General features: G+C 40.2%; 3 protein-coding genes across 8 annotated transcripts; 2 read left to right on the top strand and 1 right to left on the bottom strand.

Annotated features, from left to right (window-relative positions):
* Nucleotides 1-368: 368 nt before the first annotated feature.
* Nucleotides 369-11455, bottom strand: LOC148177881 (small G protein signaling modulator 1-like). Of its 3 annotated transcripts, none has more exons than XM_088031850.1 (11): nt 11410-11455; nt 6429-6575; nt 5943-6379; nt 5557-5897; nt 5167-5507; nt 2630-2926; nt 2232-2584; nt 1808-2170; nt 1630-1754; nt 968-1425; nt 369-914 (listed from the first exon to the last, which is right to left on the bottom strand). In XM_088031850.1, the coding sequence occupies exons 1-11, from the start codon at nt 11438-11440 to the stop codon at nt 826-828; spliced, it is 2982 nt and encodes a 993-aa protein (XP_087887976.1). In that variant the 5' UTR covers nt 11441-11455; the 3' UTR covers nt 369-825. The 3 variants fall into 3 exon arrangements, with proteins under 3 accessions (XP_087887976.1, XP_087887974.1, XP_087887975.1); XM_088031848.1 differs by lacking the exon at nt 11410-11455 and adding an exon at nt 6621-6756; XM_088031849.1 differs by lacking the exon at nt 11410-11455 and adding an exon at nt 6621-6756 and having other exon boundaries at nt 2235-2584.
* Nucleotides 7858-8652, top strand: PrBP (Prenyl-binding protein). 2 transcript variants are annotated; one of them, XM_088031855.1, is made up of 4 exons: nt 7858-7994; nt 8047-8230; nt 8287-8408; nt 8455-8652. In XM_088031855.1, exons 1-4 carry the CDS (start codon nt 7948-7950, stop codon nt 8534-8536), a joined length of 435 nt encoding a protein of 144 aa, XP_087887981.1. In that variant the 5' UTR covers nt 7858-7947; the 3' UTR covers nt 8537-8652. The 2 variants fall into 2 exon arrangements, with proteins under 2 accessions (XP_087887981.1, XP_087887980.1); XM_088031854.1 differs by having other exon boundaries at nt 8272-8408.
* On the top strand, nt 8705-24213 carry LOC148177880 (RING finger protein 207-like). Of its 3 annotated transcripts, none has more exons than XM_088031852.1 (9): nt 8705-8801; nt 8849-9037; nt 9081-9229; nt 11180-11283; nt 11328-11507; nt 11566-11770; nt 11820-12074; nt 12121-12648; nt 23230-24213. In XM_088031852.1, the coding sequence occupies exons 2-9, from the start codon at nt 8865-8867 to the stop codon at nt 24153-24155; spliced, it is 2520 nt and encodes an 839-aa protein (XP_087887978.1). In that variant the 5' UTR covers nt 8705-8801; nt 8849-8864; the 3' UTR covers nt 24156-24213. The 3 variants fall into 3 exon arrangements, with proteins under 3 accessions (XP_087887978.1, XP_087887979.1, XP_087887977.1); XM_088031853.1 differs by having other exon boundaries at nt 8706-8801; nt 8878-9037; XM_088031851.1 differs by having other exon boundaries at nt 8706-9037.
* The last annotated feature ends 1834 nt before the right edge of the window (nt 24214-26047 follow it).

The raw sequence follows: 26047 nt of genomic DNA, 5'->3' as shown, positions 1-26047 counted from the left end.
TCATGGCTTTTCCTTAAATTTCGTAACATTGTCAGATTTCATTTTAAAACTGCATTTTAGAGGTTTTACTACTTACGACATTCTTATTTACTGCTCTAAATTTCGAAATTTTAGAGCAAGAAATAGAGTTTTTAGAAATTTTTATTTCGAAGACGACTTAAAAATTGTCATGACTCACTTAAATTCCGTAACTTTGACAGATTTCATTTTAAAACTGTGAAATTTGAAGGTTTTAGTACTTTAGACTTGCTGATTTACTGCTCTAAATTTCAAAATTTTAGAGCAAGAAATAGAGTTTTTCGAAATTTTTATTTCGAAGACGACCTAAAAATTGTCATGGCTTTCCTTTAAATTCCCTAACTTTGTTCCGATTTTATCCTAAAACTGTGCAATTTGAAGGTTTTACTACTTAAAACTTGCTAATTTACTGCTCTAAATTCCAAAATTTTAGAGCAAAAAATAGAGTTTGTAGAAATATTTGCAGTTGGAATCTGTGACGAGATTTTCTTCGACATTTACGTTCGCGGAACTTTTTTTAGCAGCACACCTATTATTATAATTCCGCGATTCATGTTAATTTTGTCTGGACTATTAATTTTTTTGCCTATTGGAAACAACAATAAAACAACACAGCAAATATATAAAAATATGAAGCACATTCAACTGATTCGTTTAACAAAACTGTTTGGCACATTTCGTATATACAGGGTGATTCATAATCACTGGTAGAAAATATATTTGTGCTTTATACCAATTGAAAATCGCCCCGTTTAGGGTTTTTAGAAATCGCTGAGGTATATCTTATTCATTTTACTACTTCGTGTTCTATTTATTTTCTATTAGTAGTTGCAGTTGGAGCACCAAGTCCCTCGCCAGAGACAAAACGGCCGAAGCGTCGTGTCTTTCAGCCATCTCTACCAAAGAAACGAATCATCTAAAACCCAAAGAGAAGAAATTTCTGTCTTACCATTAAAAAACTTGATAATGTCGGTGAAGTCCATACAGTTGGATATAATGATATCCCTGTACGTCTCCAGCAGCGCCAGTGCCAGAAACAGGACAAAGTGACTGGAAGCGACGTGTTGTGCCGCCCAGATGACTTCCCACGTGGCGTAAACGTCCGCGTAAAGCAACTCGCGTTTGAAGTCCAACAGGAACCAACGGTAGCAAAAGTAGAAATGAGTGTAATCGCCGTGGGAGTGCATCAACTCGTACATTTCAGAGTCCAGGATCTGGATGAGCGATCGCATGTTGGCGAAGTGACAATCCATCGCGTTTCCGTTGGGGAAGTTCTCCACCATGCGCTCCATCAAATGGCAGAAACAGGCGTAGGTGAGGGATTCGTCGTTGAAAATGACGAGGAGGGGGGCCACCAGGTCGCACATTCCTTGCATGTAGCCGATGTCCAGGTGCTCCCAAACGTATCTGGATAATTTAACATGAACGTCGGAATAATTGGCATAAGGCTGATTTTTTGACGTTCATTTTATTGTTCTTGACAAATTGTCAAATGTCTCCATCGGCAGCAGAGATTTGATCGGCAGCATAGCTATAGATAGGGACTTTTGACATTTTGTTTGAAAATTTTGCCTGGATATTAGGGGGTTAATACAGGAAAAGGGGACTTACGTGCACATCACGTTGCGGAGTTTGTCGAGGTTCTCAACAGTGAAGTACCAATAGTTGCGGTCGCATCTCTGAACATCTTTTTCTATCCTGTGGAGGTTCAAACCGAACGTCTCCAGAAGCTCTTGCTGGAAATGGAAAATGTTAAATCCGCTCTTTAACTGGTGAATTATCTACGTACGCTGTAAACCCCTCCATTGGAGCTGGCCGGGGAAACACACGCCGACATGGCTGGTGACGCCAACCCGTGCGTCTCCATGCAGGCGTCCAAGGAAGAATTTTCCTCGACAACCGCATCCAAATTGTTCTTATGCCCGTTATTCTCACTATCATTTCCCAGATTACTCATATCGACACTCGCATTCGTTACTATGACGTTGTGAATGAAATCCTTGAGTTCCTTTTGCGCGTTGTTCGTTTCCTCCTCTGCCTCCTCCTGGTCACTTTCGTACTTAATCGTATTCTGTCGCGTCCTCACCGGCTTCTCTTCTTCAACTTCGTTGGGTCCCGAATCCTCATCGTCACTGATCGTATCCTCGAACACCTACAAACAACGAAATTACCGTGGTTAAGAAAACTCGGGAATTCCCCGATGTGCAAAACACTACTTCATTGCTCAAGTCGCGTTGGATGGCAGCTGGAGCTTGTTCCCCGCTCATGCTCTCGCTGCTAAGCTTCGCAATGGCGTTGGCTTGCGTCTCTTTGTCCTTCTGGCGCACGATGGCCTCCACTGCTAACCACTCAGACATGGTGTTCTCGTACGCTTGCTTCGTCTCTTCGCTCAACTCCATTCGTTGCTCGATGGTACTGCCGAATTTGTAGTGGCCGAGGAGGTACGGCCAGAGCTCTTTGCGGAGGTCGTGGGTGACGCCGCCGAAGTAGGCAAGGCGGTAGACTTCCTGGTGGTCGGTGACCACGCCGTTGACGCACAGGTCGTTCCATTTCTCCACGGTGATGCCTTCGAAGAAGATGACAGTTTTTAACACTCTGATTGGTAACTTACCCTCGTGGGCATCATCTCCGTTGATGATCTTCCCGTTGACTAACCCGCTGAGGTGCGTCCGCACGGTAGACAAGTGGCGGCAGTACGCCAACCACCCATAGAAAGCTCTGGAGATGATTTGGCGCTTCATTGAATCACAGACTGCTTGTATGCATATACTCGGTGGACTATCAGGAGCGTTTTGGTCAATACTGAAGCTCTTGGTAGAGCTCTCGGAACTAGTGCTAGTGCTAGGGAGTTGCACCCTCGCTTTGGGGGGCAAAGAAATGTGCGTATCCATCAGTTCGTTACGTTTAACTGTAAAAATAAGTTCTATAAATTTGAATGAAATAGACGGCGTTGTTAAGGAAAGTTAACAAAAGTTAAAAAAGTTCTCAATAAAAGTATCAAATACAATTACGTCTAAAAATAATGCACCATAATGAGCAGAATATGCACTCAACAATACATTTTACCCCTAGAACTTTTGGGGCCAACATGTACTTGCGGTAATTTTTTAACTGCTCGAATTCAAATTTACCGCCTTAATAGTCTATTGAACTACTTCTAGAAACGTAATCATAACTATCAATAATAGGCACTTAATCATTATTAACCTACAAGGAGTAAATTGTGCCTACAATGTAAAGATGTTTTGTAGATTTCGGATGTATTTGAAAGTATAAAAAACAAAACACTGTATAAGTAGTCAACTGTACAGTAGGTTTAGGTTGCAACTGTCCTCTTGACGAATTAGCTGTGGAAATTTCAAGATGACAAGGTTGGCATTATTTTCCCCCAGAATTTGACGTTTGTTAGTTTTAACATGAGATTTGCTGTGTATTAAAAGTGGCGCCAAGGTACGCTTTAAAAAAATCTAAAATTTAACTTATCGCTACAAAGAAGACTTATTGCTTTTGAAGACAATTTACATACATAACCATAATAAGTTAACATCAGAGGCGGTACGTGTGAGTTAAGAAAAAAATTAAATATGGGCGATAAAGAATGCTAATTAGTGCCTTAAAACGAAAGGAGTGCAGTTTGCAGCCTTTGTAGAAAAAATTATGTAGCTAACCCGTCTTTAAAGCTCATTTTTCCTGCAGGGAATTTTTGTTGGCGGCAAATTCAAAATGCGGCTCTGTGATTGGTCGTTCAGCAAAGGTTTTTGTTATTTTCAGTTCAGATTAGCAGTCGGTTTAGTTGGCAAGTGTTCACTTTAACAGTTATTTCTTTATTTAAGGTTGGAATTTTCACGAATTAACTGGAGATTTTAAAATGACAAGGTGAGCGTGATTGTCCCCCCAGAATTTGACATTTGTTCATTTTGACGTCAAAATTGTTGTGTTCAGTAGGTTTAGGTTGCAAATGTCCATTTTGACAGTTATTTTATTATTTAAAATTTGAATCTTAATGAATTATGTGGACATTTCAAGATGACAAGGTTGGCATTATTTTCCCCCAGATTTTGACAGAACAAATTGAATTTTGACACCTTACGTTGACATAACTCACACGATCGTCTTTTGTACTCCAAAACCCAAATGACATAACTCCGCCATTGCAACATTTGCAACTGGAACGAGTTACAATATGAAAATTTTTGGAATTTGTGACCTTCGATGGACGTTTGCAACCAAAGCCAACTTTAACTTCATGTTATTCATCATTTTATTTTGCAATTAAAAAAAAGGCAGTTGCTTGAAGAGCCATCTATTGATCAAAATTGACTTTATCCATTACAGGTCTCTAATTTATCCTTTTCAAATCCTGCTAGTTTCCAAAATTGCTCCTTTGTAAAGGGATAAATACTTGCAGAAAAAATGGCTTATAGAACTCGCTGTGCAATCACAGAGCCGCATTTTAAATTTGGCGATTCCAAAAATTCTGTGCAGAAAAAAACAGGCTTTTAACCTCAATATTGGATTCTTGATAAATTAGCTTTGGAAATTTTAAGATAACAAAGTTGGCATTATTTTCCCCCAGAATTTGACATTTGTTAGTTTTGACATGAGATTTGCTGCGTATTAAAATTATCTAATTATTACTGCAAGATCTAGAGACGTTCCAAGTGAAGTGAAATTCCTTTTAGATTCGAGTGTTGTTTAAAAACGGCCACAAATAAATTGAATTTTGACACATTACGTTGACACGATCGTCATTTGTACCCTAAAACCCAAATCACATTGAAACATTTGCAACAGGAATGAGTTACACGATGAAAATTTTAGAATTTGTTGGGCGGACATTTGCAACCTAAACCAACTGTAAGTAGCGCCAATGATTTTTTTTCTTTTGTTTTAATAAATGTCATTGTAAGTCTACAATAATTATTAACATGCCTACTTTGAAAGCCTGTTTTACACAGCCCATTTTTTTGAAAAATGTGGTTTAAGATTTTCCTACTTTATTTTGGTCGCCACTGTATTTAAAAAGTTTGTCACGTGTATTTTACAACAAAATAAGCAATGGAATGGTGCATTATTTTTGGACGAAATTGTACTTATTTTGATCTAAAAGAACAAAATACAACAGACACAAATCAATATCGAACTCACGCATGTCTTTATGTGTGCTATTATCAGCGATCCGAAAGACATAATCTTTCGTGGTCTCCTCAGTTTCCGAGAGTGCCGGAAGCGGCCGCCTCCGTTTATTTGAGTTGCTTCCGGACCGCTGTGACCACAACGGGGGGTCCAATCTACCCCTCGGCAACAACCCCGTTTCTATGCAACTGAGGAACGCCAACATGTGCCCTCCTTTGGGGAAGTGAATCGGGGGGCGCTGCACCCCATCCTGCCCCACCAGAATCACCGTCCCCCCCGTCTCGCTGTCTTGGTGGCAATGCACGTAGACGATCTCATCCAAACGCACGTGGAGGGCGTAGTCCCAGTACACGCTAAAATAACACCATTGACCCCCGTTTCTTCATCTTTCGCTCGATTTACCTCTTATCCTGCACCTCGTCGGTGAAGCCGTTCATTAATTGGTTCGGCGTCCACTTGATGGTCAACCCACTGGCCGTCTGGTGGAGACTGAGGTAGCCCGGCATCGGTTGCGAAACGTCGGCGTTCAGCGGCAACACCAAGACGTTGTTTTTGCCGAAAAGCAAAGTCGCGCGCGAGTTCTGGTGGAGACTCTCAACGTAGTCTTTGGCTATGTGTTGAGTGGCGCTGCGGTTTGTTATGGAGTCTTCGGAGCTCGCATTGAGGGAGCGCCGGAAGTTGAGAATGGGGCGCCGCACCGGCGGCGGCGTCGAATGACTGCTGGAAATTCGATGTCGCTGAACCTGAATAAAAAAAATAGAGTTTTATCGTGGGTGTAGAAAATTTACCAGTTCGTCGGCGGGCGGGTCCGTCCAGAAGTGATCCGGAGTTTTGGTCCTCGAGTAGTCGAGGGCGCAGGGCCCCACCAGAAGCGAGCTTAAGATGCTGCCATAGTCCGGATCGGCCACCAAAGCGTCTTTATCATAGTACTTGTTCGCGTTGGAGACTAAATAATCGATAATTTTCGCCAGCTGTTTTTCGAAGAGTGCTAGTCGGATCCAGAGGTATTTAGGGAGCGGCGCTGCGGGTAAAGACACGTTTTTTTTCAATGGGGGCTTCGTCATGCTCTCGCTACTGCTGGAGGAGCGGCGGTTGGGGTCCGCGTTTTCGATTTCCTGGACTTTCTTGGAGATGATCGCCGCTTCTTTACTGTGTTTTGCGACTTTGTGCAGCAACGCGGTGGTGGAGGACGTCTTGAACAGACCCAGAGCTCGCCGTCTCAAACCTCCAAAAGAACAAAGCTGATGAAATATGGGGGGAATTTGAGGACTCACCTTGGGACAAACACGCCTCCACTGCTCCACATAACGACGTCACTGAGCCGCTCTCTTCGTGGACGAACTTCCTGGTGACCGACTCCTCCATCACTTGCTTCACTTCTTTTTTTACCGCGGTAATGAGCCGCCCTTTGTATTCATTCTCTGGAAATTATGGTAAATTGCGAGTACGAAAAAATGGGGTTTTACCGTTATTGTTCGACATTTTGCACTGGTTGCCGGTGAACGCACTGATAACAAAAATAAAGGAAATTGTGCGATAAGGTTTAATTAATTTGATTGTGGCTGAATGCGCCACGTCCGTACCGTCTCCATCAAAATTTTGACTACCTTGAGGGAAAATCGATCGTTTGAAAATGCCACTTTTGCGCAAGTTCAGGTGGAAAGTGATTTATCGCCGGGCAAACGCCCCGCACTGGGGGATCCGCCACGGCTCCAAGAAGGCATTTCTCTTTTGCAAACCAACAATTGGCGCATTTTCTTCCCTAAAATTCCCATAAAATTGGCGAAAATTTTGAAAATCACGTTGGAAGAAAACTCAAGAGGTGGCAGCACCTTTTGGCGCTTTGACAGCTGACAGACCCTTCACCGGGAGATCCGCCACAGCCCCAAGAAGTAATTTGTTTTATAAACCAACAATTGGCGCATTTTTTTCCCAAAAATTTTCAAAAAAATTGGCGAAAATTTTGAAAATAAAGTTCGAGGAAAATTCAAGAGGTGGCAGCACCATCGCGAAATTTTGACGCTATGACAGCTGACAACTCCCTCAATGGGAGATCCGCCACAGCTCCAGAAGTCTTTTTAGCGCATTTTCTTCCCAAAAATTTCCAAAAAAATTAGCGAAAATTTTGAAAAACGATATAGTGGAAAACTCGAAAGATGGCAGCACCACCGCACGAAATTTTGACGCTTTGAGCTGTCAGCCACCTTACTGGGAGATCCGCCACAGCTCTAAGAAGTAATTTTTCTTTTGCAAACCAACAATTGGCGCATTTTCGAACAATTCTCAAACAAAATTGGCAAAAATTTTGAAGAAAAGGAAAACTCAAGAGGTGGCAGCACCACCGCGGAAATTTTGACACTTTGACAGCTCACAGCCCCCTCACTGGGAGATCCGCCACAGCCCCAAGAAGTCATTTGTTTTGCAAACCAACAATTGGCGAATATTTTTCAAATTTCCAAAAAAAATTGGCAAAAATTTTTAAAATGAAGTTGGGAGAAAACTCAAGAGGTGGCACCACCAGCGCGAAATTTTAACGCTTTGCCAGCTTACAGCTTCTCCCTGGGAGATCCGCCACAGCTCCAAGTCATTTTCCCTTTGCAAACCAACAATTTGGGCATTTCCTTACATTTTCCAAAAAAATTTTGAACAACAAGTTAGAGGAAAACTCAAGAGATGGCGGCACCCCCGCCGAAATTTCGACGCGTTGACATCTGTCAGCTGTCACCCGTGCGCATTTGAGGTTATCGATGCGAAAGCCCTTCAAACCCTCCAAACAACGAATTCCCGCGTAGAATGTCCGAAGGTAACAGAGCGGAAGAGATTCTAAAGGGTTTTCAAGTGTAGGTCAAGTCCCCAGTGTCGTTTTTCCGTTGTTACATCGTTTTTTTGTAGAAATTGGATTTGTCTGCGCGACGCCGACGGCGGCACGGTTTTCTGGCAAGGCTCTGAGGATCTGAGCTACCCGGACGTGGAACATGAAGCTCACGTACCTAAAAACATCCTCAAATGTCGTGCAGTATCTCGAGAGTTTAATTTTAGTTCCAAAGAGCAAATCGATAAATTTCGTTTGGAGCAGGTGCGTGTTTTGGTTGCGATCAGAAACGAATTGTGGTGTAGAAAGTATTATTTAAGGGACGCTGTCTCGAGGAATGGTATTTCGAATTTGGTTTTGTTATGCCACAATCGACAAACACATGGCAATCGATCATGGAAGCGGCACCGGAGTCTGAAATGATGCCTGCATCCGTCCTGAAGTGAGTTTCTGCCAGGGGGTGGTTTGTTCTAATTGGAATTTTGCAGTGGTAACGTGGTCATCGAAACGAAATTCTTTGACGACGATTTACTCATTTCCACGTCTAGAGTGAGATTATTCTATGTATGAACGATAAAAACACCAATTGGGACCATTCAGTGTTTGTGGCCTATTGTTACAGTTTTGTTACCTTTTATTTTGTGATAATAATACACGCATTTACTTTAATACACTTTCCAATAAAATCGTCTTTTCTTAAAGGGGTTGAAATTGGGTCAAACCCTGCGCATGTGTATTCACATGGGTGGGGATACAACTAAAAAAACGTTAATGGCACCCCTGTACTAACCCAAGCGTTTGAAATTGCGATTTTCGGAATTATTTACTTCGTCAGGTGAGTGCGTGTTCACCCCTATAGCAAACAAATCGCCTCATTTTTAGCCACTGTAATTTTGACATGGAACCCCCAGGGTTGGAATCCGCGATGGATTACCCCAAGAACCCCCTTCTCTGCCCTATTTGCCACGACTATTTTACAGAACCGTGCATTTTAAACTGTTACCACACGTTCTGTACTCGCTGTCTCAGGGGGCGCGAGCAGGATCGCCGGTTGATTTGCCCGTTTTGCAGGTGAGCGCCCCCTTTTTTAGCAACGAATGCATGGGTGTTGCAGGCAACCCACTTTGTTGAAAGACGGGTCGATGCTGCCACCCCCTGACACGCTGATGAGGCAACTGATCGACATTGCTAATAGCGAAAATCCGCCCTGCTGCAACTGCGATAAGAGGGACAGGGCCAACATGTACTACTGCAATACTTGCGGTAATTTTTTAATTGCTTGAATTCAAATTTGCCGCCTTAATTGCCACAGTGGCGGCCAAAAGCTATTGAACTACTTCTAGGAAGGTTATTATGACTACCAATAATAGACACTTAATCATTATTTACCTACAGGGGGTAATCTGGGCCTACAAAGGTGTTTTGTAGATTCCGGATGCATTTAAAGTATAAAAAACAAATCATTGTATGAGTTGTCAAGTAGGTTTAGGTTGCAACTGTCCTCTTGACGAATTAGCTGTGGAAATTTCAAGATGATAAGGTTGGCATTATTTTACCCCAGAATTTGACGTTTGTTAGTTTTGACATGAGATTTGCTCAGAGAGTTGAAACTAATATTACTAGAGGATGAAAATATGGTAGAGGGGGTAACCAAAACTGTTTATGGAAGGGCGCCTTATTGGAAATAGCCAAATGCTGTGTTTTGGGCATAGTGTAAATGGGGGTTGCTTACTAATAAGGGGGTGCATACAAGATAAGTAAATAAAACTGTTGTTTTATGGAAAGAAACATGTCTATAAATCATTAAATTCATTATTATTTTTTATCAACAATTGATAAACAGTTCAATATTTTGTTTAACTTAAATAAACTTAAAAAAATATTATACTAATTATGACACTGCTCGATAAATTCAAACTAATTTTAACTGCCCTTTTTGAACGTTGATGTTTTGTGATCTAAACAAAGTACAAATCAATTTTTTTACCTTTTATCTTCGTATCACGTACGACCATAATATGTCAATTTGAAAAATAGTTAAAAAAATATAGAAAAGAGGTTGTTTTTGCAGGTTTTTTTATATTAACGTATTAAATTTATTGTAATAAATATTTAAACTATATCAAGAAAAACGAAAATTTTAAAACAATTAAATAAAAAAAAAAAATACAGATCATAAATCATAAATTATCTGACCGCCAACTTTGATGCAAACTTTTGCGCTCACAAAAATTCGTTCTTTTTACATTAGTTTTGAGTTAATTGGATTTAAGCAGTGTAAAGAGTGAAATAAATTTTCTGCAGATTCGAGCGCTGTTTAAAAACGGCAATAAATAAATTGAATTTTGACACATTACGTTGACATGAACGTCATTTGTGCCCTAAAACCCAATTCACATTGCAATCTTTGCAACAGGAATGAGTTACACGATAAAAATTTTAGATTTTGTGGCCTTGGACGGACATTTGCAACTGAATCAACTGTAAGTAGCGCCAATGGTTTTTTTTTGTTTCATAAATGTTATTGTTAAGTCTACAATAATTATAATCATGCCTACTTTGAAAGCAAGTTTTACACAGCCCATTTTTTTGGAAAATGTGGTTCACGACTTTTCTACTTTATTTTCGCCGCCACTGTATTTAAGATACAAATTTAAAAAGTTTGTCACGTGGATTTTACAACATTTTATCTACGATTGTTCTCCAGTTTTTTTTTAAAACCACCAACACCGCAATCTTCCCCTGTATTACAACCGGCAACGTTGCCTAGGGAGATTTTTGGTGAGAAAATAGTTGTCAAATTTTTGACATTGCTGAAAATTGGGCAGTGTTTCCGTTAAAAAGGTTTCTTTTACAGCCTGTTGGATTGCAAATCAAATAATTTAATAGTGAAAAGACTCGGCACTGCCTGAAAGGCCGTTTTGTGTAATCAAATTGTCAATTAGGCAGTTAACCTATTTGATTTTATCACCAAAAAGGCACCATCGACGACCATCGACCATGTTGCCGGTTGTAAGGTGCTGGGAGAGTGCGGTGTTGGTGGTTTTTTAATAAAAAAACGGACTTACGCGTGCCTAAACGCCTACTTTTTGACCGAAAATGTGCAAAAGTGCCTACTTTCCGACCGATCGTAGATAAAATCATACCGGCGCGCAATTTGAATTTGAAAATCGATCCCAAGACCTGGCCAAGTCCCAACAACCGTTTTTTTAGGTCAAGCGTTGTGTTCACACTGCCGAGATAATACCCACCGTGCAAAAATGTTCTCCACCCATGATATAGTTCATATGACGAAGTGTACCAAGGAGCCGAAAAGAGTGAGATTTTTACCGTTTTAACTCTCGTTAATTTTAACTTATAGTGTCCCCAACACGGCGAACAATACATAATGTATTCCGCGCTTCAAAACGCCATGCTGTGCGTGAACTGCTTCCGAGACTTGCCTAACGACATACGAGCGCAATGTGTTGACATAGACACTGCCCATACTCAAGCAGCGAAGAGGCTTGAAAGGGGGCAAAACGCGATCATGGATTTGCAGGTGGTTTCTAGAGATAAATCCGTTTTTTGTTTTTATTGTTTATTCTTTGATTTGTTAGACTTCAGTAAGGGACGGGATTATAGCTCTCAAAGGGTTGATGGACGAGTTGCGCCGCAACATGGACAGCGAGAAGCACACCATCAACACCTTCTGCCAAGGAATGCAAGAAGCGATGGCCAAAACACACGCCGCTATGATCATGGAAGTCCAAAGACAATTCGAAAGCAAAGAACGGATCTACAGAAGCCAACTTCTCGTCTTAGGTTGCTACCACTCCTTCATTACCCCCTCAGTTATCAAAGTTTGTTCCAGGGACCGTAATGCCAGTTTTGCAGCTCCACTTAGTTTTATGTACTACTTTCACTGCCGCCGCCAATAAATACCAGTTTCTCGAACTGTGCCCTTCGCTAATCGAGCGGTTAGCCGCCGTGGGACAACTGAGTCAACCGGTGCGGTCCTTGCAGAGCTCCACCATCAAAACTAATTATAGAAGCGAATTTGCTCAATGCTTGGAGCCGTGGATTGGCCCCGCCGCCGTGAGCCAGCATCAGTCGGAACTGGCAGCGAGTAAGTTATCCCGGCGCCTCCACCATTCTTCTTCAACTTATTTTAGCCTCTCGGATGTACGACAGCGCCCCTCCTGCCACAAAAAAGCAACAAACCTCCCTCAAAAACAAACTCCTCGAAAGCGACACGTCGTTCTCTTCGCACTGCAGATCCTTCGAGTCTCAAATCCGCGAACTCAACCAACAATTCAACGTCGTCAAAGAGAAAGTTGGGGATCTCCACCGGGACATTACGGCGTTGCGAAAAGCGCAATCACCTCCTTTGGCTGCTCGGTACGATTTGTTAATGAGGGAGTGTCTCCACTTGGATCAAAATCTAGAAAGACAACAGCAGGAGTTGGATAGAATGGCGACTAGTTTCGACACGTCCTGGGAGGAGCAGTTGTGGAGACTCAGAGTCGAACAAGAAGTTTTTAGTTGTCAGCGCGCGGACGTTATGACTCTCAGAAACGAGTTGAAGCATCTGAGTCAATTGGCCACGCAGTTGGAGCCGTACATTCGGAGTTTGACTCCGGCGCAGAGCGAGTCTGCCGGGGAGCAAACCCAGCAGATGCAGAAGCTTCTGGAGCATTTTAGTGAGTAAAACGATTTAGTCCTCCAGGTGCGATTTGGTCAATTATGTGCTAATTTGTCCTGCAAGTTTTAAATTCTGTGCTTTTTTCGTCTTTGAGTTATTTCTGTGAAGCATGAAGAGAAAGAAGTTGGGGCTTCTCAAAAGAGAATTCGTTGAAATCTGTATTTTGGGTTGCCTTCTATTTCCAGCACGTTTTTTGAAATATGTTACTCAAAATCGAATTGAGCACCGAATTTGGAAATTGCAATCACTTGCTTCTTATCTAGAAAGACGCGAGAAAGACGATGGCGCAAACCGTTTCAATTTATCTCTTTTAGTTTCGAATTTATCGGACTTTAAACATTTGAAAAAATCGATAATCAAATATCGAAAAATTCAAACGGCAATAATTTGCTTATTTGTGGGCCGATCTTAACGAATCTTGGATTTTTGGAATTCACGTGAAATTCTGCGTAAAATGAGACTAAATATATCAAGTTTGTAAATGAGACTAAATAATATAAAATATAATTATAAAATAATTATAAAAAATATGTATAAAAGCCGGTAACTCTGGTAATTTTTACACAATAAGAATGAAATTTAGGGAGGTTACTAGGTAAGACTTGGTTACTATTTGTGCCAAATTTCAAAATAATAGATCAGAAGCTACTTGATTGACAAATTTTAATTTTTTGAATGAACCGAAAACTGCGAATAATTTTTGGTAAGGGTTGTAACTTTGGCAATTTTAACGCTAAGGCAAGTAAATTTGGCAGAATTACTAATTTAGACTTGCTTGTTAATTGTGCCAAAATGCAAAATTATAGACCGCAAGAGACAAATTTTGGAATTTTTTGTTTTGAAGTTGGCCCAAAAACTTTTGAAAAAATACAGTAGGGGCTATAACTCTGGCAATTTTAATGCCACCTCAATGAAATTTGGTGGGATTACTAATTTACGCTTCTTTAATAATTGTGCTAAATTGCTGAATTATAGACCAAAAAAGACAAATTTTGGAATTTTGTATTTAGAAAATGAACCCAAAAACTGCGAAAAAATTGTATGAAAGCCTGTAACTCTGGTAATTTTAACGCCACAAGAATGAAATTTGAGGAGGTTACTAAGTAAGACTTGGTTACTATTTGTGCCAAATTTGAAAATAATACAACAGAAGCTACTTGATTGAAAAATTTTAATTTTTTGAATGAACCAAAAACCGCGAATAATTTTTATTAAGGATTGTAACTTTAGTGATTTATACGCCACCACAATGAAATTTGGAGAAGTTACTTAGTGAGACTTGGTAACTAACTGTGTTAAATTTCAAAACAATAGAGCAGAAGCGACTTGATTTAGAAATTTTAATTTTTTGAATGAACTAAAAACCGCGAATAATTTTTATTAAGGGTTGTAACTTTGGTAATTTTAACGCTAAGGCAAGTAAATTTAGTAGGATTACTAATTTAGACTTGCTTATTAATTGTGCTAAATTGCAAAATTATAGACCAAAGAAGACAAATTTTAGAAATTTTTATTTTGAGGATGGGCCAAAAACTTTCAAAAATTGTATTAAAGCCTGTAACTCTAGTATATTTAACGCCACAACAATGAAATTTGGAGAGGTTATTAGGTAAGAGGTGGTTACCAACTGTGCCAAATTTCAAAATTATACACCGAAAGAGACAAATTTTGGATTTTTTTATTTTGAGAATGAACCAAAAACTGAAAAAAAAATGTATAAAATCCTGTAACTCTGGTAATTTCAACACCACAAAAATGAAATTTAGAGAGGTTACTAAGTAAGATGTGGTTACCAACCGTGCCAAATTTCAAAATTATACACCGAAAGAAACAAATTTTGGATCTTTTTATTCCGACAATGAACCCAAAAACTGCGAAAAAATTGTATAAAAGCCTGTAACTCTGGTAACTTTAACGCCACAGGAATGAAATTTGAGGAGGTTACTAAGTAAGACTTGGTTACTATTTGTGCCAAATTTGAAAATAATACAACAGAAGCTACTTGATTGACAAATTTTAATTTTTTGACTGAACCGAAAACCGCAAATAATTTTATTAAGGATTGTAACTTTGGTAATTTTACCGCAATGAAATTTGAAGAAGTTACTTAGTGAGACTTTGTTACTATTTGTGCTAAATTTCAAAATAATAGAGCAGAAACGACTTGATTTAGAAATTTTAATTTTTTGAATGAACTAAAAATCGCGAATAATTTTTATTAAGGGTTGTAACTTTGGTAATTTTAATGCTAAGGCAAGTAAATTTGGCAGGATTACTAATTTAGACTTGCTTATTAATTGTGCTAAATTGCAAAATTATAGACCAAAAGAGACAAATTTTGGATTTTTTTTATTTTGAGAATGAACCAAAAACTGAAAAAAAATGTATAAAATCCTGCAACTCTGGTAATTTCAACACCACAAAAATGAAATTTAGAGAGGTTACTAAGTAAGATGTGGTTACCAACCGTGCCAAATTTCAAAATTATACACCGAAAGAGACAAATTTTGGATCTTTTTATTCCGACAATGAACCCAAAAACTGCGAAAAAATTGTATAAAAGCCTGTAACTCTGGTAACTTTAACGCCACAGGAATGAAATTTGAGGAGGTTACTAAGTAAGACTTGGTTACTATTTGTGCCAAATTTGAAAATAATACAACAGAAGCTACTTGATTGACAAATTTTAATTTTTTGACTGAACCGAAAACCGCAAATAATTTTATTAAGGATTGTAACTTTGGTAATTTTACCGCAATGAAATTTGAAGAAGTTACTTAGTGAGACTTTGTTACTATTTGTGCTAAATTTCAAAATAATAGAGCAGAAACGACTTGATTTAGAAATTTTAATTTTTTGAATGAACTAAAAATCGCGAATAATTTTTATTAAGGGTTGTAACTTTGGTAATTTTAATGCTAAGGCAAGTAAATTTGGCAGGATTACTAATTTAGACTTGCTTATTAATTGTGCTAAATTGCAAAATTATAGACCAAAAGAGACAAATTTTGGATTTTTTTTATTTTGAGAATGAACCAAAAACTGAAAAAAAATGTATAAAATCCTGCAACTCTGGTAATTTCAACACCACAAAAATGAAATTTAGAGAGGTTACTAAGTAAGATGTGGTTACCAACCGTGCCAAATTTCAAAATTATACACCGAAAGAGACAAATTTTGGATCTTTTTATTCCGACAATGAACCCAAAAACTGCGAAAAAATTGTATAAAAGCCTGTAACTCTGGTAACTTTAACGCCACAGGAATGAAATTTGAGGAGGTTACTAAGTAAGACTTGGTTATTATTTGTGCCAAATTTCAAAATAATACAACAGAAGCTACTTGATTGACAAATTTTAATTTTTTGACTGAAACGAAAACCGCGAATAATTTTTATTAAGTGTTGTAACTTTGGTAATTTTAACGCTAAGGCAAGTAAATTTGGCAGGATTACTAATTTAGACTTGCTTATTAATTGTGCTAAATTGCAAAATTATAGGCCAAAAGAGACAAATTTTGAAATTTTTTATTTTGATGATGGCCCAAAAACTTTTGAAAAAATACACTAAGGGCTGTAACTCTCGTAATTTTAATACCGCAGCAATGAAATTTGGTGGGATTACTAATTTACGCTTCTTTAATAATTGTGCTAAATTGCAGAATTATAGACCAAAAAAGACAAATTTTGGAATTTTGTATTTAGAAAATGAACTCAAAAACTGCGAAAAAATTGTATGAAAACCTGTAAGTCTAGTAATTTTAACGCCACAGGAATGAAATGTGGAGACGTTATTAAGTAAGACTTGGTTACCAACTGTGCCAAATTTCAAAACTATTGAACAGAAGCGACTTGATTTACAAATTTTAACTTTTTAAATGAACCGAAAACCGCGAATAATTTTTATTAAGGGTTGTAACTCTGGTAATTATAACGCCAATGCAACTAAATTTGGAAGAGTTATTATTTTAGGCTCATATATTAACTGTATTAAATTGCAAAAGTGTAGACCACAAGAGACAAATTTTGGAATTTTTTTAGTTTGAGGATGAACCAAAAACTTTTGAAAAAATACTGTCACGTTGGCCGAAAAATCAAAAGTCTCGCTTGTAACAATAACAATTTTTATTGTGCACTATGAACACTCTCGTACTTCACAATTATTCACTTTACAGGACTTCCAAATACTAGACTATCTACAATCCTATCGCTACTCCCCTATATACAGATATTCCCCTACTACTAGCCTAATGCTGGAGCGCTGCGAGAATATTCGGGAGTTCCGCCTATGACTCAGCGACCTTCTAGAAACGGCGATTCTCGAAACGCACGGAACATTCCAGCGCTGGCGCTCGAAGCTTCCAGAATCTTCTCGTAACACTGCCCCCCTCTTAGTTCTGATCGTCCCGATCAGACCAAACACCTGATTCTCCGTGATATTTACAAAGTCTATTTAGATGAACCACTTTCATCTTTGAACGGGCGCTGCGTTGGATCCGATACACCACGTCGTTGATCCTCTTGATCACCTTATACGGTCCCTCCCATGTAGGTGTCAACTTCGGAGATAGGCCCTTCTTTCGCCGAGGGTTGAATAACCACACCAAGTCTCCTTCGTTGAATCCTTCATGATTAGCCGTCACATTATATCTGGACCGCATTCTGTCACTAGCCATTTTGATCCTCTGCCTCACAAGGTGGTGTGTATCCAGTAGGGTCTCTCTCAGGTTGTCGACGAATTCCGGTACTTCCTTTCGTTCCGCCCCAGGCGAACCAAGCAGAAGATCACAAGGGAGACGCAGCTCTCTTCCAAAGATAATCTTCGCTGGTGTTTCTCCCGTGGTTTCATGAATGGCAGCTCTGTAGGCCATCATAAACAAGGGCAGTCGACGATCCCAATCCCTCTGGTGCTCTTCCACTACCTTGGACAGATGTTCCTCCATCGTCTGGTTGAATCTCTCGACCATGCCGTCGGATTGCGGGTGCAAGGGTGTGGTTCGAGTCTTCCTAATTCCCAGCAGCTTACACATCTCTTGAAAAACGCCAGACTCAAAATTCCTTCCTTGATCGGAATGCATTTCGAGTGGAACTCCAAACCTGCTGAAGAAATTATCCACCAGGACTCGAGCTACTGTTGTGGCTTCTTGGTTGGGAAGAGCATACGCTTCCGGCCATTTACTGAAATAATCCTGCACAACCAAGATGTACTTGTTGCCGTCATCAGTTTTTGGAAATGGCCCGGCCACATCTAGAGCGATTCTCTCGAACGGGGCTCCCACGTTGTATTGTTTCATGCCTCCTTTAGTTCGCGTTCGAGGTCCCTTGCTCGCCCCACAAACTGAACATCTCCTACACCATCGTTCGACATCTTCCCGGCAGCCAACCCAGTAATACCGCTGCCTAATCTTACTTAAGGTTTTGTTCACTCCGAAGTGAGCGCCTGATGTCCCGTCGTGGACCTCCTTGAGTACTTGGGGGACTCTATTCTTGGGCACTAGTAACTGGGAGGTTACTTTCTTCCCGTCTGCGCTTTCCCAAGCCCTTTTCAGTACCCCATTTTCTACTAGCAGTGAGTCCCACTGCGCCCACATCGCCTTCAACCCTGGACTCTTTTCCGAGACATCTTCCCAACGCGGCCTTCCATTATCCGCTTCCTTCCACTCCAGCAGTGGCCCAATTTCCTGGTCTGCCTGTTGATCCTTCCGAAGATTCTCCGTAGTCCAGTCATCATCACAACCGATAACCATCCTGTTTACCGGCAATGGCCCTTCAATCTTCGCGCACTGCTTGCAATCCTTGCAAGGTCTTCTAGAGAGAGCGTCAGCGTTATTGTGTTGCTTTCCTGGTCGATGTTTGATTTTGAAGTGGTATTGCTGTAGCCGCTCAATCCACCTAGCCACTTGTCCTTCGGCGTCTTTCATCTGTAGTAACCACGTGAGGGCAGCATGATCAGTCCTTATCAAGAACTCGTGGCCAAACAAGTATTTGTGGAAATGCTCTACAGATTTTACAACGGCCAGCAATTCCTTTCTTGTAGCGCAGTAATTTCTCTCTTGCTTGCTCAACACTTTGCTGTAATACTCGATCACTCTCTCTTCTCCATCCTGCACCTGCGATAACACCGCTCCAATGCCGATGTTACTGGCATCTGTGTCCAAGACGAACTTTCCATGAGTCCTGGGGTAGCTCAAAATCGGGCTAGTGCACAAAGCTAACTTCAGTCGCTTGAAACTGCTTTCGCAGTCTGATGTCCAGTCGAATGAGGCCTTTGCTTCCGTTAGTTTGTGCAGAGGTGCAGCAATGTTGGCGAAACCTTCTACAAACCGCCGATAATACGTGCAAAGTCCAATAAAACTTCTCACATCGTGCTTGTCCTTGGGTCTGGGCCATTCCTTAATCGCCTGAATCTTATCTTCGCAGGTCTTGATTCCTTCAGATGACACCGTATGCCCCAGAAACTCCACTTTCTTCCGAAATAGATGGCACTTTTTCGGATTAAGTTTCAAATTGGCACCCCTAAACCGGTCTACCACTTCTTGAAGGTTCTTCAGGTGTTCATCGAAGTTTTTACCCATGACCATAACGTCGTCTAAATAAACCAGACAAGTTTTCCACGTCAATCCACGCAACACACATTCCATTAGTCTTTCGAATGTAGCGGGTGCGTTGCAAAGCCCAAAAGGCATAACCGTAAAGTGGTACAGGCCACTTCCCGTGGAAAACGCTGTCTTCTCTTTGTCTTCGGGATGAAGTCCCACTTGCCAATATCCACTCTTCAGGTCTAAGGTTGAGAACCACGTCGACCCTGACAGAGTTGTGAGAGTGTCGTCAATCCGGGGTAATGGAAAACTGTCTTTCTTGGTAACATCGTTGAGTTTTCGGTAATCCACACAGAATCTTGTACTACCGTCTTTCTTGGTTACGAGCACAACCGGCGAAGACCAAGGACTGTTGGATTCTTCGATAATCCCTTCTTCTTGCATGGATTTTACCAACTGTTCGGCCTGCTCTTGCTTCGCCCACGGTAACCTTCTCGGTGCCTGTCTGATGGGTTGATGGTCGCCCGTATTGATTCTGTGTTGAACGATGTTCGTTCTTCCTAATGGTTCATTCTCAACGGCGAACACGTCCTTATTCTTCTTGATGAAAGCCTGTGCTTTAAGGGCCTCTTCTTCAGAAAGGTCACTCGTGTCTACTTCCAGCTTTAACTTTTTCACGGTCTTCACGTTTTTCTTTGATGGCTGTGCGTCACTTATTCTGGAGATCGGAACACACACAGCAACTAGCTCGCCCTTCCTGATCGTGACTGGAGTAGGGTTGATATTTGCCACCCGCACAGGTATTTCTTTCGTCACTTTTACTAGTGTCTTTCCAACAAGAATTGGTTTTGTCATGTCTCTGGTCGGTTCAATCATTCCAACGCAGCTCCCAAAGTTACTTCCTAAACGCACACTTATCACTTTCTCGCTGTTCCCATCCACACAAGTTTTTGCACAGGCGAACGCTTTCACTCCATCTTCTTTTACTTCTGGCGTCGATAACACGAAGCTTTCGGTTCCAATCTTGAGGATCTTCTCGTTGTGATTAAAGGAAATCCCATGTCGTCCAATAACATCCATTCCCAGGATCATCTCATCCTCAATTCCTGCCACCAGCACCCGATGCCGAACTTCATACCTCCCAACTGGACCGTGACCTCTGCTTCGGCACTTACTGTGGCGACATTTCCCGTGACTGTTTTTAAAATAGCACTCGTTGTTTCCAGAGATGTCCTGTTGTCCAACATGTCCTTCCTCACGAGGGAAACCATGGCTCCGGTGTCGACCGTCATCTTCACTTTTCTCCCATTCACACTTCCTTCAATTATCAAACTCTCAAAATTCCTCTTCAAACGCATGACGGAAATAACTTTGGGGCTTGTGCTCTCCCCAGCCAGTGTGTGCCCCTTGACACTGCTGGGCTTTAGTTTTCCGACTGCTGAGGACGTGACTGGGGACCGTTCTGGTCGTTCCTAAGAACAACCCTACAGTCACGTTTAAAATGGCCTGGTTTTCCGCAACGATAGCAGGTCTGGCTAGTTCGCTGCTTCAGTGCCATCCGTAGCTCCCTGTTTTCCTTGAGGATGTCGTTTAGCTCGGCTTTCGTGACGAAAGCGGTAGGTGTTGCCTCTTCTTCGTCAATACCCACACCTCGAATTCGTCGGTAATCGGGGACGTTCACAGAGCTCTTGAAAACGGCTTCCACCTCTAGAGCGCGCACCAGAGCTTCTTTTGCGGAGTGATAGCTACCCAGTCGGACGGTTCTTTGTATTTCTGGATCTCGAATCCCTTGCAGGAACGTATCCACAGCTAGTTGTTCCACAAAATTCGCCGGAGCCGAAGGGTAGGCGAGCAAAACAAGGCGCTTGACACTTGCCTCGAATTCCTGCAGAGACTCTCCAGTTCTCTGCCGCCGCGTCTTGAGCTCTGAGACATATACTTGCTGCAGGTGTTGGTTTCCAAATCTGGCCTCTAACGCTGCCATCAGCTGGTCGTACCGCTCTTTGTCACGACCTGGAATTGTCTCTAGCAGGTCCAGAGCCGCCCCTCTCAAGGAAACTATCAGAAATGAGGACTTTTCTTCTTCCGACCATCCATTTTGTTTGGCCGCCACTTCAAATTGCAGCTTGTAATTGTCCAGTGAGGTCGACCCATCGTAAGTCGGAGGTTTCATTTCTTTCGTTGTGGTCAGGCCGGTCCTATTTGGAACTTGACGCCTTAAGCGTAGTAACTCACTTTCCATGTGCTGTTTAAAACGCTCCAGATCTTTAACTTCTTCTTTGACGCCTTGTAGTTCTCCCTCAACGCCTTCTAGCCGCTCTGTTACCTCTTCTTTGACGCCTCGTAGCTCTTCCTTGACGCCTCCTATGCACTCTTCTACTTCCTCTCTGACGCCTAGTAGTTCCTCCTTAACGCCTCCTAGGCACTCTTCTACCTCTTTTTGAATTTCATCGACCTTAACCATAATGGTTACGTTCATGTTTTGTTCCATGTCTTTAAGCTGGTTCAGGATTGCTGCATTCTCTGTTTGTCTTCTTTCTTCTTCCTCTAATTTTTCTTTTCGTCTTCTTTCTTCTTCTTCCAGTTTTTCATTTTGTCTTCTTTCTTCTTCTTTTTGTCTTCTTTCTTCTGCTTCATGTTTTTCATTTTCTCTTCTTTCTTCTTCCTCTAATTTTTCTTTTCGTCTTCTTTCTTCTTCCTCTAATTTTTCTTTTCGTCTTCTTTCTTCTTCCTCTAATTTTTCTTTTTGTCTTCTTTCTTCTTCTTCCAGTTTTTCATTTTGTCTTCTTTCTTCTTCTTTTTGTCTTCTTTCTTCTAAATTCGTAATCAACTTTTGTTGTGTGTCCATTTTCGCCATCATCGAAGCCATCAATTCTTGCAGCGCCTCCATTTCTGCGGCTTGCTGTCTGGTTTGAACAGGCATAAAAATTGTCCACAATCAGGTAACAATGTCACAGTCCGGTAATGTCACGAATTTTCCGATCGAAAATTCCAGAATTTTCTCGATCACAATGCTGGACGGGATCCCACTTTCTGACACCAGTTGTCACGTTGGCCGAAAAATCAAAAGTCTCGCTTGTAACAATAACAATTTTTATTGTGCACTATGAACACTCTCGTACTTCACAATTATTCACTTTACAGGACTTCCAAATACTAGACTATCTACAATCCTATCGCTACTCCCCTATATACAGATATTCCCCTACTACTAGCCTAATGCTGGAGCGCTGCGAGAATATTCGGGAGTTCCGCCTATGACTCAGCGACCTTCTAGAAACGGCGATTCTCGAAACGCACGGAACATTCCAGCGCTGGCGCTCGAAGCTTCCAGAATCTTCTCGTAACAATACGTTAAGAGCTGTAACTCTGGCAATTTTAACGCCACAGCAATGAAATTTGGTGAAATTACTAATTTAGTCTTGTCTATTAATAATGCTAAATTGAAAATTTGTAGACCGAACGAGACAAATTTTGTAATTTTTTATTTAAAAAATCGACCCAAAATCTGCGATTTTTACATAAAAGCTTGTAACTCTAGTAATATCAACGTAATTAATTTACGTAAAATGAGACAAAACAACTCAATTTTGCTCAAAAAAGACCAAAGATTGGGACAAATTAAAGCCTTTGGTCGAAAAAGTAATTTTTTTAAATTCTTCAAAATCGAGATAAAACTAAATATCATGTAAAAAGACGCGAGAAAAGCGATGGCGCAAACCGTTTTTAATTATCTTTTGTAGTTTCGAAGATACCGGGCTTTAAACATTTGAAAAACTGAAAATCAAATGTCCAAAATTTTAAACCTAAATAACTTGATTATTTATTGTCGTACGCCGATTTGAAACCTAGTTTTGGAATCTGCATGAAATTCTGCGTAAAATGAGATCAAATCTGTTTTCTGTACGATTTTTGAAATAGCTCAAAATCGAAAAGAAGACAGAATTTGGAAATTGCACTCAGTTAGCACAGAATTAGCACAAAATCATGGCAAATGTTGGCAAAAATTTTAATGCGATGTATGATGCTCAAACCTTTTTAGATATCCTCCAGCAGTCTGAGGCTAGTTTGGGTAAAATTCCTCGTTCGCGCTCCCGAGTCTTGGGGCAACTCTTCGAGAAAGTCCGTCCGAATATTCAAGAACGCGAGCGAAGCAAATCTGCTGGTCAAACCGACAAGCCGCTGAGTACTCCAATGAAGCAGAAGAAGCCGTTTCTGCAGACGACGCACCAGATGAATATCGATCGCCTGGAGAGTCAGTTGAAGGAGAAGCTCCATGACATGGTGTGTCGAAGACAGTCGTCGATTTCTCAGTCGAAATCTGACCCGGAAACTGACCGGAAACTCTCCAAGAACGATTTGAAGCTGAGTAAAACTGATCTGGATTCGATTAACAAACTCGGGGCGAAGCAGAGGATCATGTATAAGAAGATCGGGAAGAGTTGCGACAAGATTAATTGTAGTAAATCCGACAGTGAGGTGAAGAAGCGGACAGAGTCGGAGTATCAAAGAATTTCCGACGCCACAAGTCAGAACGTGAAAGCGCTCGTTCATAAAGAAACCCGATCAAGTCCTAGTAGTCCTAAATGTAAAAACAAAGCTAAACCACCCGCTAAACAACGAAAACCTAAAGTTTACCCTTACAGTGACGGCGAAGACAACGTCTTCTACGCCGTCCACGACTCGGCGGATTCTTTAAGCACTTCCAGCAGAAGATCAAGTTTTGATGGCGACGATAAAACTCTAGTCGTGGTGATAAATAAGCGCAATAACATGTCGATGGCGCAAAAGCAAAGAAGTTGGGAAACTTTCCCTCCGAAGAGGCGCCACCACATGTGTCATAAACTGTCGGCGCCGAATCCAATGCCGTTGAGGAAGGCTGATAGTTTTGAAGGACATGAAGAAGCAGTGAAGAGTTTGGTTGCTGCTGTGCAAGAGACTCGGCGGAAACCGAAGGGTGGCAATTAACCAAAGTATACGTATGAAGGGTTGTTGGTGTATTGTGTCTGGGATGACGGGTAGTTTTTAGGGGTATTTATTGGGAGGTTGACTTACGAGCAATTTCTTTGAGTTGAAGTTAACTGCGGCGACTAGAGTCGTTTTCGTGTTGCAAATAATCGGAAAATGTAGTCTTTACTGTTGTTCTTACAAGTAGTTTAGAAGATTTTCGAAATATGTATCGACGAATTACGATAGCCTAAATATTGTATTGTTAATAACGATTACTGTAATAAACGGAATTGAGCGTTTTACTTTGTATTTCTGCCCCTTTTTGCAAACAACGAAAGCAATAAAACTGTGGTTCAAGGGGGCTAATTAGAGTGATTTTCAATTTTTTTTTTAGAGCGAAAACGGCGTTAATTTCTTTTCTTTAAATGTATCCGTTGTAGTTTCAAAGATATTGAGCTTTAAACATTTGAAAAATGAAAATCTTAACGAATCTCATGGAATTTTTTATTTTGAAAAAGAACTGAAAACTTTTAAAAAAATATGGTAAAGGTTGTAACTATGGTAATTTTAACTCCACAGCAATGAAATTTAGAGGGATTACTAACTTTGACTTGCTTATTAATTGTACCAAATTGCAGAATTATAGACCGAAAAAGACAATTTTTGGATTTTTTTATTTCGAGAATGAACCAGAAACTGAAAAAAAAAGTATAAAACCCTGTAACTTTAGTAATTTTAACACCACAAGAATGAAATTTGGGGAGGTTACTAAGTAAGACTTGGTTACTCTTTGTGCCAAATTTCAAAATAATAGAGCAGAAGCTACTTGATTGACAAATTTTAACTTTTTGAATGAACCAAAAACCGCGAATAATTTTTATTAAGGGTTGTAACTTTGGTAATTTTAACGCCACCGCAATGAAATTTGGAGAAGGTACTTAACGAAACTTGATTATTAACTGTGCCAAATTTCAAAATAATAGAGCAGAAGCGACCTGATTTAGAAATTTGAATTTTTTGATTGAACCGAAAACTGCGAATAATTTTTATTAAAGGTTGGAACTTTGTTAGTTTTAACGCTAAGGCAAGTAAATGTGGCAGGAATACTAATTTAGACTTGCTTATTAATTGTGCCAAATTGCAAAATTATAAACCGAAAGAAACAAATTTTGTAATTTTTTATTTTGAAGATGGCTCAAAAACTTTTGAAAAAATACACTAAGGACTGTAACTCTTGCAATTTTATTCCCACATCAATGAAATTTGGTGGGATTACTAATTTAGACTTGCTTATTAATTGTGTCAAATTGCAAAATTATAGGTCAAAATAGACAAATTTAGGAATTTTTTATTTTGAAGATGGCCCAAAATTTTTTTAAAAAATACACTAAGGGCTGTAACTCTCGCAATTTTAATACCACAGCAATGAAATTTGGTGGTGTTACTAATTTACGCTTTTTTAATAAATCTGCTAAATTGCAGAATTATAGACGGAAAAAAACAAATTTTAAAATTTTGTATTTAGAAAATGAACCCAAAAACTGCGAAAAAGTTGTAACTCTAGTAATTTTAACGCCACAGGAATGAAATTTGGAGACGTTAATAAGTAAGACTTGGTCACCAACTGTGCCAAATTTCAAAATTATAGAACAGAAGCGACTTGATTTACAAATTTTAACTTTTTGAATGAACCGAAAACCGCGAATAATTTTTTTAATGGTTGTAACTCTGGTAATTTTAACGCCAAGACAACTAAATTTGGAGAAATTATTAATTTAGGCTTATATATTAACTGTATTAAATTGCAAAAGTGTAGGCCACAAGAGACAAATTTTGGGATTTTTTAGTTTGAGGATGAACCAAAAACTTTTGAAAAAATACGTTAAGAGCTGTAACTCTGGCAATTTTAA

The sequence above is a fragment of the Gnatocerus cornutus genome, chromosome 3 (genome assembly GCF_029298725.1).
Source record: "Gnatocerus cornutus isolate USDA-ARS CGAHR chromosome 3, icGnaCorn1.1, whole genome shotgun sequence".
NCBI lineage: Eukaryota > Metazoa > Arthropoda > Insecta > Coleoptera > Tenebrionidae > Gnatocerus > Gnatocerus cornutus.
This window is presented reverse-complemented; position numbering and strand designations above follow the sequence as displayed.

Bases quoted from the DNA above. Each gene is read 5' to 3' on its own strand.
- PrBP (XM_088031854.1), top strand. From the start codon at position 7,948: ATGTCCGAAGGTAACAGAGCGGAAGAGATTCTAAAGGGTTTTCAAGT. The intron at 7,995-8,046 runs GTAGGTCAAGTC...GTTTTTTTGTAG, and splicing joins ATTCTAAAGGGTTTTCAAGT to AAATTGGATTTGTCTGCGCG. The intron at 8,409-8,454 runs GTGAGTTTCTGC...GGAATTTTGCAG, and splicing joins ATGCCTGCATCCGTCCTGAA to TGGTAACGTGGTCATCGAAA.
- LOC148177880 (XM_088031852.1), top strand. From the start codon at position 8,865: ATGGAACCCCCAGGGTTGGAATCCGCGATGGATTACCCCAAGAACCCC. The intron at 9,230-11,179 runs GTAATTTTTTAA...CCGTTTTTTTAG, and splicing joins GTACTACTGCAATACTTGCG to GTCAAGCGTTGTGTTCACAC. The intron at 11,771-11,819 runs GTTGCTACCACT...AGTTTGTTCCAG, and splicing joins AAGCCAACTTCTCGTCTTAG to GGACCGTAATGCCAGTTTTG.
- LOC148177881 (XM_088031850.1), bottom strand. From the start codon at position 11,440: ATGTCAACACATTGCGCTCGTATGTCGTTAG. The intron at 5,898-5,942 runs GTAAATTTTCTA...TTTTTTATTCAG, and splicing joins ACCCGCCCGCCGACGAACTG to GTTCAGCGACATCGAATTTC. The intron at 5,508-5,556 runs GTAAATCGAGCG...GTGTTATTTTAG, and splicing joins GACGAGGTGCAGGATAAGAG to CGTGTACTGGGACTACGCCC.